General features: G+C 48.4%; 1 protein-coding gene across 1 annotated transcript in view; it reads left to right on the plus strand.

Moving 5' to 3' along the window:
- The first annotated feature begins 2,660 nt into the window (after positions 1-2,660).
- Positions 2,661-13,228, plus strand: part of LOC120047300 (neuronal acetylcholine receptor subunit beta-2-like) — a 16,853-nt gene continuing 6,285 nt past the window's right edge. Inside the window, exon 1 of the mRNA XM_038992825.1 lies at positions 2,661-2,668. Coding sequence (XP_038848753.1) covers positions 2,661-2,668 — 8 coding nt within the window. The remainder of the gene's footprint in view (positions 2,669-13,228) is intronic.

Below are 13,228 nucleotides of genomic sequence, written 5' to 3' on the forward strand. Positions count from 1 at the left end.
TGCATGAGACAAATGGTGGTCACACCAGAGACTGACTGGTTTTCTGATCCACGCCCCTACCTTTTTTTAAAGGTGTCTGTGACTAACCTACTGTATGCATATCTGTATTCCCAGTCATGTGAAATCCATCGATTAGGGCCTAATTTATTTATTTCAATTGACTGATTTCCTTACATTAACTGTAATTTAGTTAAATCTTTGAAATTGTTGCATGTTGCGTTTTATATTTTTGTTCAGTGAATAAAGGTCAACTACAAAATGGAGGAAGTTAATAACCTGTAGCTTAGCTTGAATTCAAAGTTGTCACTAAGCAATACGATGCAACAAACTACTACAAACTGTTCCACACAGGCCAGTACAACAGCCTACACATTGAGAGGAACCTAAAGGCACATACAGTACCAACCTATACTAGTCAGCTGACAGACAGGGCAGGTGTGGACCAGTGCTGCCTTGGCTGCAGTCTTCTGGTTCGCAGCTGCTCCCTTCTTAGCAGCCGCCTCCGTGGCATCAGTCAACAAGTTCAACTTGAGTGGAGCATGCATTATACACTGCTCAAAAAAATAAAGGGAACACTTAAACAACACAATGTAACTCCAAGTCAATCACACTTCTGTGAAATCAAACTGTCCACTTAGGAAGCAACACTGATTGACAATAAATTTCACATGCTGTTGTGCAAATGGAATAGACAAAAGGTGTAAATTATAGGCAATTAGCAAGACATCCCCAATAAAGGAGTGGTTCTGCAGGTGGTGACCACAGACCACTTCTCAGTTCCTATGCTTCCTGGCTGATGTTTTGGTCACTTTTGAATGCTGGCGGTGCTTTCACTCTAGTGGTAGCATGAGACGGAGTCTACAACCCACACAAGTGGCTCAGGTAGTGCAGCTCATCCAGGATGGCACATCAATGCGAGCTGTGGCAAGAAGGTTTCCTGTGTCTGTCAGCATAGTGTCCAGAGCATGGAGGCGCTACCAGGAGACAGGCCAGTACATCAGGAGACGTGGATGAGGCCGTAGGAGGGCAACAACCCTGTAGCAGGACCGCTACCTCCACCTTTGTGCAAGGAGGAGCACTGCCAGAGCCCTGCAAAATGACCTCCAGCAGGCCACAAATGTGCATGTGTCTGCTCAAACGGTCAGAAACAGACTCCATGAGGGTGGTATGAGGGCCCGACGTCCACAGGTGGGGGTTGTGCTTACAGCCCAACACCGTGCAGGACGTTTGGCATTTGCCAGAGAACACCAAGATTGGCAAATTCGCCACTGGCGCCCTGTGCTCTTCACAGATGAAAGCAGGTTCACACTGAGCACATGAGCACATGTGACAGACGTGACAGAGTCTGGAGACGCCGTGGAGAACGTTCTGCTGCCTGCAACATCCTCCAGCATGACCGGTTTGGCGGTGGGTCAGTCATGGTGCGGGGTGGCATTTCTTTGTGGGGCCGCACAGCCCTCCATGTGCTCGCCAGAGGTAGCCTGACTGCCATTAGGTACCGAGATGAGATCCTCAGACCCCTTGTGAGACCATATGCTGACACATGCACATTTGTGGCCTGCTGGAGGTCATTTTGCAGGGCTCTGGCAGTGCTCCTCCTTGCACAAAGGTGGAGGTAGCGGTCCTGCTGCTGGGTTGTTGCCCTCCTACGGCCTCCTCCACGTCTCCTGATGTACTGGCCTGTCTCCTGATAGCGCCTCCATGCTCTGGACACTACAGAACCACTCCTTTATTGGGGGTGTCTTGCTAATTGCCTATAATTTACACCTTTTGTCTATTCCATTTGCACAACAGCATGTGAAATTTATTGTCAATCAGTGTTGCTTCCTAAGTGGACAGTTTGATTTCACAGAAGTGTGATTGACTTGGAGTTACATTGTGTTGTTTAAGTGTTCCCTTTATTTTTTTGAGCAGTGTATATCAATACCCCCCACCCCGCCTACTAGCTATACTAATGATCTGCTGTCCAGAGGATAACAGTAAACATATCAATGTTTTCCCGCTGTAAAGACTCGAGAGGATGCTAATCAGTCCATCTCCAAAACCTTTCAAAAAGCCAGACTAAAATATCACATCTAGCTAGGGTAGCTACAAGTCAAGTAGTACTTGAAGTAGGAAACGCACCCCTCACCCACAGACACAAACAAACATTATCAAGAGCGTCTAGCCCTAGCTTCTCACGATCTAAGTTAGCTAGCTATTTCACTAGCAAGCTGGACTGTTGGTTTATAAAAGCCAAAGAAATCAAAACTCATGCATTTAAATGGCTAGACAAATAGACTGCTAATCTATCCAGGCTAATATTGCTAACTAGCTAACCATGAGCTAACAAGCTAGATAACAGGCATTTACAATTTAAAACTTTCCCAAGACAGTTATCAGAATTGTACATTTAAACAACTTTAGCCAATGTATTAATTATTAACATTAGATAGTTAATCTAGAGATTTTAACCTTTGCCTCAATTCGTCAGTCTCGCCGAGGTCATCATGGCCCTGGTGACATGAAGCTTGAGACAGGCATTTGTAGTTCTGTATGATAACCACATTAGCAGCTAATTAGCATTTACATTTTTGGGGGGGGGGGGGTTGAAAATACAGGCGAATATATTGATAAAAGTAATCTTGTCAGAGAAAGATTTATATGGTTATCAAAACGTCATGACAGGGTAAGCCAACACAAAATACAGCCTTTATTTCAACGGTTTCTAAAATCCACAATGGATCAAATGAAGGGTTGGAAAATTACTGGAACCGTTTCCACTGCTAGGTTTTATGGTATTATGACTCATACTGTGGGGCTCAATACACACACACACACAAATACACATACACACACAGTGAACCATTGCCAAGAAATGTGTTCACACTTTGCTGAGCAATCTGTCTGAGACTAAGGAAAACTACGAGTATAGAAAGTTGGGGGCCACAGTGGACCCCAACCCCTACATCTCCATGCCAACTAAGTGGCTGCTGTAAGTCTCTGGCTGCAACAGCAGCCACCACCACCCACTCCCCTCCACCACCTCATTAGAACATCATGAGTAGGAGAAGTCTGCAGGAGCCCCCATGTGTGTGTGTGTGTGTGTGTGTGTGTGTGTGTGTGTGTGTGTGTGTGTGTTGTGTGTGTGTGTGTGTGTGGTGTGTGTGTGTGTGTGGTGTGTGTGTGTTGTGGTGTGGTGTGTGTGTGTGTGTAGGGTAAGTGGTTGCCGTTGGCTGGTGTTTTGTGTTGTTTCGGATCATTAACCTCTCTGTAATTTAGTGTTGCTGTCTGCTCAACATGGATTGGCCCAGAGAAGAGCAATAAACACATCACTGATTTGCCGAGTTACAGCTGCCTTTAGATTTCCAACCAATCAATAGAGAGTGACAGGACAGGGGACTCCCCCTCAGCCCTGGGTTAACTAACCATCTATCATCACCAGTATAACAATGAGACACACACACACACACACACACACATTAACTGTATACAAACAGGGTAGTTAACGCATTAACTGTATAAATGAGTAGTTAACACACAGCGGAGGGGGTGTTTTATACACACATTTGGAAGGCCAAAAAGATCATCAAGGACAAGACCCACCCGAGCCACTGCCTGTTCACCCCGCTACCATCCAGAAGGCGAGGTCAGTACAGGTGCATCAAAGCTGGGACCTAGAGACTGAAAAACAGCTTCTATCTCAAGGCCATCAGACTGTTAAATGCTGTTAAATAGCCATCACTAGCACATTTGAGGCTGCTGCCCTATATACATAGACTTGGAATCACTGGCCACTTTAATAATGGAACACTAGTCACTTTAATAATGTTTACATATTTTGCATTACTTATCTTATATGTATATACTGTATTCTACTGCATCTTAGTCTATGCCGCTTTGACATTGCTCGCCCAAATATTTCTATATTCTTAATTCCTTTCCTTTCCTTTAAATTGTGTGTATTGTTGTGAAATTGTTGGATATTACTGTTAGATATTACTGCACTGTTAGAGCTAGAAACACAAGCATTTCACTACACTCGCAATAACTGCTAAACACGTGTATGTGACAAATAAAATGTGACTTGATTTTTGATTTGACGCACATACGTACAGACAACATCCCCTCCACCCTACACACACCACATCTGTTACCCCTCATGTAAACTGGCACTACCTGCTGTGGTAATACAGTATATTCAGCGTATATAACATCCAGCAGGTGATGGCAGACACTTAATCCTTTGCACCCCAGTATCTCTACTTGCACACTCATCTTCTGCACATCTATCACTCCAGTGTTTAATTGCTATATTGTAATTATTTCGCCACTAGGGCCTATTTATTGCCTTACCTCCCTTATCCTACCTTCATTTGCACACACTGTATATAGACTTTTTCTATTGTATTATTGACTGTATGTTTGTTTATTCCATGTGTAACTCTGTGTTGTTGTTTGTGTCACACTGCTTTGCTTTATCTTGGCCAGGTCGCAGATGTAAATGAGAACTTGTTCTCAACTGGCCTACCTGGTTAAATAAAGGTGAAATAAATCAAATAAACAAACACATCTAAATGACTGTACGTATTCTTCACTCTGTTGTTCCATGTGACTTGGGACTGTCTGTCTGTAGACTAAATGACAGGAGACGATACAGTTTAGTTTTGCATGTTAGTTATGTAATCTGTATGACGAGGCAACTTCTTTCTCGTGTTTAATCATGTATGTTACTGTAGTATGAGGAATTCACTTTTACACCACTGTGTGTGTGTGTATGTGTGTGTGTGTGTGTGTGTGTGTGTGTGTGTGTGTGTGTGTGTGTGTGTGTGTGTGTGTGTGTGTGTGTGTGTGTGTGTGTGTGTGTGTGTGTGTAACTGACCTTGTGGGGACACGCAATTCAGTCCCATTCAAAATCCTATTTTCCCTAACCCTAACCCTAACCCTGACCCCAAAACCTAACCTTAACCCTAACCCTACAACTAGTCCTAGCTCCTAACCCTAAACCTAATTCTAAACCTAATTCTAATCCTAAACTTAGTCCCCAGTTGGTCAAATTTTTGTTAGTTTACTATTCTTGTGGGGACTTCTGGTCCCGACAAGTATAGTTTAACACACACACACACACACACACACACACACACACACACACACACACACACACACACACACACACACACACACACACACACACACACACACACACACACACACACACACACACACACTAACTGTATACAATGCACACACATACAGACAACACCCCCCCTGCTGTGTGTTAACTACTCATTTATCACAATAGAGAGGCAGACGTTCACACACATATCCTCTGACCTATTAATCACCACCCAAGACTGAATCTAATATTAAATCATAGGCCTCAGGATTACACACAGACACACACATACATATTACACACATACATATTACAAATGCATACAAGCAGGGAGAGCACACGGCAACACACACATTCATACAAGCAGGGAGAGCACACGGCAACACACACATGCATACAAGCAGGGAGAACACACGGCAACACACACATGCATACAAGCAGGGAGAACACACGGCAACACACATTCATACATGCAGGGAGAGCACACGGCAACACACACATTCATACAAGCAGGGAGAGCACACGGCAACACACATTCATACATGCAGGGAGAGCACACGGCAACACACACATTCATACAAGGGGAAGCACACGGCAACACACACATTCATACAAGCAGGGAGAACACACGGCAACACACACATTCATACGCAGGGAGAGCACACGGCAAAACAAACACACATTCAACACTCTACAAGCAGGGAGAGCACAGAGCAAACACACACATTCATACAAGCAGGGAGAGCACACGGAACACACACATTCATACAACGGGAGAGCACACGGCAACAACACCTTCATACAAGGCAGGAGAGCACACACGGCAACACACACATTCATACAAGCAGGGAGAGACAACGGCACACAACACATTCTTACAAGCAGGGAAGCAGCACACTCAACAACACACTTCATACATGCAGGAGACGCACACGCAACCCTCACACCTGACTGAGCAGGAGACACACGGCAACACACCATCATACATGCAGGGAGAGCACACGGCAACACACACTTTCATAAAAGCAGGGAGAGCACACGGCAACACACACATTCATACATGCAGGGAGAGCACACGCCAGCAACACCCTTCATACATGCAGGGGACGCAACACACGGCAACACACACAACACTTCATCTACACCTTGCAGAGAGCAGCAACATTCACTGCAGGAGAGCACACGGCAAACACACATCTCGCATACGAGTTGCAACTGCGAGCATAGGAAAGCAACACAGGTCTCACATCTCAGGCAATCATACAAGCACACATTCATACACAATTGCGTAGAGCCACCCGCAACGCCGAAACACAATCATACAGCAGGGAGAGCACACGGCAACACACCATGCATACATCAGAGGAGAAGCCCACGGCAAACACCCACATCATCATGCAGGGAGAGCGCACACGAGCAACACACACATTCATACATAGCAGGGAGAGCACACGGCAACACACACATTCATACAAGCAGGAGAGCAACACGGCAACACACACATATCAGTACGTTCATGAGTAGGCAGGCGGCACACGGCAACCACAATATACGAGGGACAGCAGTACTGGCCCAGGCAGAACACCACTTCACTTACAGGCAGGGCAGACGACTCTGGCTCAAGGCCACACACATTGCATAACATGCAGGAGTAGAGGCGACACGGCACCAACACACACTCTATACATGCAGAGAGCACACGGCAACACACACATGCATACAGCAGGAGACGACACGCAACACACACATTCATACGACAGGGCGAGCACACACGGCAACACACCACATCATACATGCAGGGAAGCACACGGCAACACACACTTCATACAGCAGGGAGGCACACGGCACACACACATTCATACAAGCAGGAGAGCACACGGCACACACACACATTCATACAAGCAGGGAGAGCACACGGCACACACAACATTCATACAAGCAGGAGAGCACACGGCAACACACACATTCATACATGCAGGGAGAGCACACGGCAACACACATTCATACATGCAGGGAGAGCACACGGCAACACACATTCATACATGCAGGGAGAGCACACGACAACACACACACATTCATACATGCAGGGAGAGCACACGGCAACACACATTCATACAAGCAGGGAGAACACACGGCAACACACACATTCATACATGCAGGGAGACACACGGCAACACACATTCATACATGCGGGAGAGCACACGGCAACACACACATTCATACAGCAGGGAGAGCACACGGCAACACACACATGCATACATGCAGGGAGAGCACACGGCAACACACACATTCATACGCAGGGAAGCACACGGCACACACACATTCATACAAGCAGGGAGACACACCGGCAACACACACATCATACACAGGGAGAGCACACGCAACACACACATTCATAAAAGCAGGGAGAACCACGGAAAACACACACATCATACAGCAGGGAGAGCACACGGCAACACACACATTCATACAAGCAGGGAGACACACGGCACACACACACATTCATACAGCAGGGAGAGCACACCGGCAACACACACATTCATACAGCAGGGAGACACACGGCAACACACACATTCATACAAGCAGAGAGCACACGGCAACACACACATTCTACAAGCAGGGAGAGAAACACGGCAACACACACATTCATACAAGCAGGGAGAGCACACGGCAACACACACATTCATACAACAGGGAGAGCACCCGCAACACACACATTCATACATGCAGGGAGAGCACACGGCAACACACACATTCATACAAGCAGGGAGAGCACACGGCAACACACACATTCATACAAGCAGGGAGAGCACACGGCAACACACACATTCATACACTGCAGGGAGACACACGGCAACACACATTCATACATGCAGGGAGAGCACCGCAACCACCATTGCATACATGCAGGGAGAGCACACGGCACACCCACATTCATACGCAGGGAGAGCACACGGCAACACACACATTCATACATGCCAGGGAGAGCACACGGCAACACACACATTCATACATGGCAGGGAGAAGCACACGGCAACACACACATTCATACAAGCAGGAGAGAGCACACGGCAACCACACATTCATACATGCGGAGGAGACACGGCAACACACACTTCATACAGCAGGAGGCACACGGCACCACACACATTCATACAAGCAGGGAGAGCACACGGCAACACACACTTCATACAGCAGGAGAGCACACGGCAACACACACATTCATACATGCAGGGAGAGCACACGACAACACACACACATTCATACATGCAGGGAGAGCACACGGCAACACACATTCATACAAGCAGGGAGAACACACGGCAACACACACATTCATACAAGCAGGGAGAGCACACGGCAACACACACTTCATACAGCAGGGAGAGCACACGGCAACACACACATTCATACAAGCAGGGAGAGCACACGGCAACACACATTCATACAAGCAGGGAGAGCACACGGCAACACACACATTCATACAAGCAGGGAGAGCACACGGCAACACACATTCATACAAGCAGGGAGAGCACACGGCAACACACATTCATACAAGCAGGGAGAGCACACGGCAACACACATTCATACATGCAGGGAGAGCACACGGCAACACACACATTCATACAGGCAGGGAGAGCACACGGCAACACCACATCATACAGCAGGGAGAGCACACGGCAACACACACATTCATACAAGCAGGAGAGCACACGGCAACACACACATTCATACACAGAGAGAGCACACGGCAACACACACATTCATACATGCAGGGAGAGCACACGGCAACACACATTCATACATGCAGGGAGAGCACACGGCAACACACACATTCATACAAGCAGGGAGAGCACACGGCAACACACACATTCATACAAGCAGGGAGAGCACACGGCAACACACACATTCATACAAGCAGGGAGAGCACACGGCAACACACACATTCATACATGCAGGGAGAGCACACGGCAACACACACATTCATACAAGCAGGGAGAGCACACGGCAACACACACATTCATACATGCAGGGAGAGCACACGGCAACACACACATTCATACATGCAGGGAGAGCACACGGCAACACACACATTCATACAAGCAGGGAGAGCACACGGCAACACACACATTCATACAAGCAGGGAGAGCACACAGCAACACACACATTCATACAAGCAGGGAGAGCACACGGCAACACACACATTCATACATGCAGGGAGAACACACGGCAACACACACATTCATACAAGCAGGGAGCACACGGCAACACACATTCATACAAGCAGGAGAGCACACGGCAAACCACACTTCATACAAGCAGGGAGAGCACACGGCAACACACACATTCACACGCAGGGAGAGCACACGGCAACACACACATTCATACAAGCAGGGAGAGCACACGGCAACACACACATTCATACATGCAGGGAGAGCACACGGCAACACACACATTCATACAAGCAGGGAGAGCACACGGCAACACACACATCATACATGCAGGGAGAGCACACGGCAACACACACATTCATACAGCAGGGAGAGCACACGGCAACACACACATTCATACATGCAGGGAGAGCACACGGCAACACACATTCATACATGCAGGGAGAGCACACGGCAACACACACATTCATACAAGAGGGAGAGACACGGCAACACACACATTCATACAAGCAGGGAGAGACACGGCAACACCACATTCATACAAGCAGGGAAGACACGGCAACACACACATCATACAAGCAGGGAGAGCACACGGCAACACACACATCATACATGCAGGGAAGCACACGGCAACACACATTCATACATGCAGGGAGAGCACACGACAACACACACATTCATACAGCAGGGAGAGCCACGGCAAACACACACATTCATACAAGCAGGGAGAGCACACGGCAACACCACCATGCATACATGCAGGGAGAGCACACGGCAACACACCACATTCATACAAGCAGGGAGAGCACACGGCAACCACACACATTCATACAAGCAGGGGAGAGCACACGGCAACACACACATTCATACAGCAGGGAGAGCACACGGCAACACACACATGCATACAAGCAGGGAGAGCACACGGCAACACACACATGCATACATGCAGGGAGAGCACACGGCAACACACACATTCATACAAGCAGGGAGAGCACACGGCAACACACACATCATACATGCAGGGAGAGCACACGGCAACACACATTCATACATGCAGGGAGAGCACCGCAACACACACATTCATACAAGCAGGGAGAGCACACGGCAACACACACATTCAACAAGCAGGGAGACACACGGCAACACACACATTCATACAAGCAGGGAGAGCACACGGCAACACACACATGCATACATGCAGGGAGAGCACACGGCAACACACATTCATACATGCAGGGAGAGCACACGGCAACACACACATTCATACAAGCAGGGAGAGCACACGGCAACACACTGCTACAGCAGGGAGAGACACGGCAACACACACATTCATACAAGCAGGGAGAGCACACGGCAACACACACATTCATACAAGCAGGGAGAGCACACGGCAACACACACATGCATACATGCAGGGAGAGCACACGGCAACACACATTCATACATGCAGGGAGAGCACACGACAACACACACACATTCATACATGCAGGGAGAGCACACGGCAACACACACATTCATACAAGCAGGGAGAGCACACGGCAACACACACATGCATACATGCAGGGAGAGCACACGGCAACACACACATTCATACAAGCAGGGAGAGCACACGGCAACACACACATTCATACAAGCAGGGAGAGAACACGGCAACACACACATTCATACATGCAGGGAGAGCACACGGCAACACACACATGCATACAAGCAGGGAGAGCACACGGCAACACACACATGCATACATGCAGGGAGAGCACACGGCAACACACACATTCATACAAGCAGGAGAGCACACGGCAACACACCATCATACAAGAGGGAGAGCACACGGCAACACACATTCATACATGCAGGGAGAGCACACGGCAAACACACACTTCATACAAGCAGGGAGGCACACGCAACACACACATTCATACAAGCAGGGAGAGCACACGGCAACACACACATTCATACAAGCAGGGAGAGCACACGGCAACACACACATGCATACATGCAGGGAGAGCACACGGCAACACACATTCATACATGCAGGGAGAGCACACGGCAACACACATTCATACATGCAGGGAGAGCACACGACAACACACACACATTCATACATGCAGGGAGGCACACGGCAACACACATCATACAATCAGGGAGACACACGGCAACACACATTCATACTGCGGGAGAGCACACGGCAACACACATTCATACAGCAGGAGAGCACACGGCAACACACACATTCATACAAGCAGGGAAGCACACGGCAACACACACATCATACAGCAGGAGAGACACACGGCAACACACACATTCATACAGCAGGAGAGCAACGGCAACACACACATTCATACAAGCAGGGAGAACCACGCAACACCACATCATACAGCAGGGAGAGCACACGGCAACACACACATTCATACAAGCAGGAGAACACACGGCAACACACACATTCATACATGCAGGGAGAGCACACGGCAACACACACATTCATACAAGCAGGGAGAGCACACGGCAACACACACATTCATAACAGCAGGGAGAGACACGGCAACACCACATTCATACAAGCAGGGAGAGCACACGGCAACACACACATTCATACAAGCAGGGAGAGCACACGGCAACACACACATTCATACATGCAGGGAGAGCACACGGCAACACACACATTCATACAAGCAGGGAGAGCACACGGCAACACACACATTCATACAAGCAGGGAGAGCACACGGCAACACACACATTCATACATGCAGGGAGAGCACACGCAACACACATTCATACATGCAGGGAGAGCCACACGGCAACACACACCATTCATACAAGCAGGGAGAGCACACGCAACACACACATTCATCATGCAGGGAGAGCACACGGCAACACACACATTCATACAGCAGGAGAGCACACGGCAACACACACATTCATACATGCAGGGAGAGCACACGGCAACACACACATTCATACAAGCAGGGAGAGCACACGGCAACACACACATTCATACAAGCAGGGAGAGCACACGGCAACACACACATTCATACATGCAGGGAGAGCACACGGCAACACACACATTCATACATGCAGGGAGAGCACACGGCAACACACACATTCATACAAGCAGGGAGAGAACACGGCAACACACACATTCATACAAGCAGGGAGAGCACACGGCAACACCACATTCATACACAGGAGAGCACACGGCAACACACACATTCATACAAGCAGGGAGAGCACACGGCACACAAACATTCATACAAGCAGGGAGAGCACACGGCAACACACACATTCATACATGCAGGGAGAGCACACGGCAACACACATTCAACAGCAGGGAGAACACACGGCAACACACACATTCATACAAGCAGGGAGAGCACACGGCAACACACATTCATACAAGCAGGGAGAGCACACGGCAACACACACATTCATACAAGCAGGAGAGCACACGGCAACACACATTCATACATGCAGGGAGAGCACACGGCAACACACCATTCATAAAGCAGGGAGAGCACCACGGCAACACACATTCATACAAGCAGGGAGAGCACACGGCAACACACATTCATACAACAGGGAGAGCACACGGCAACACAATTCATACATGCAGGGAGAGCACAACGGCAACACACACATTCATACAAGCAGGAGAGCACACGGCAACACACACATGCATACATGCAGGGAGAGCACACGGCAACACACACATTCATACAAGCAGGGAGAGCACACGGCAACACACACATTCATACAAGCAGGGAGAGCACACGGCAACACACACATTCATACATGCAGGGAGAGCACACGGCAACACACATTCATACATGCAGGGAGAGCACACGGCAACACACACATTCATACAAGCAGGGAGAGAACACACGGCCACACACTTCATACAAGCAGGGAGAGCACACGCAACACACACATTCATACAAGCGGGAGAGCACACGCAACACACACATTCATA

Source organism: Salvelinus namaycush, chromosome 5, assembly GCF_016432855.1.
Source record: "Salvelinus namaycush isolate Seneca chromosome 5, SaNama_1.0, whole genome shotgun sequence".
In the NCBI taxonomy this organism is placed as follows: domain Eukaryota; kingdom Metazoa; phylum Chordata; class Actinopteri; order Salmoniformes; family Salmonidae; genus Salvelinus; species Salvelinus namaycush.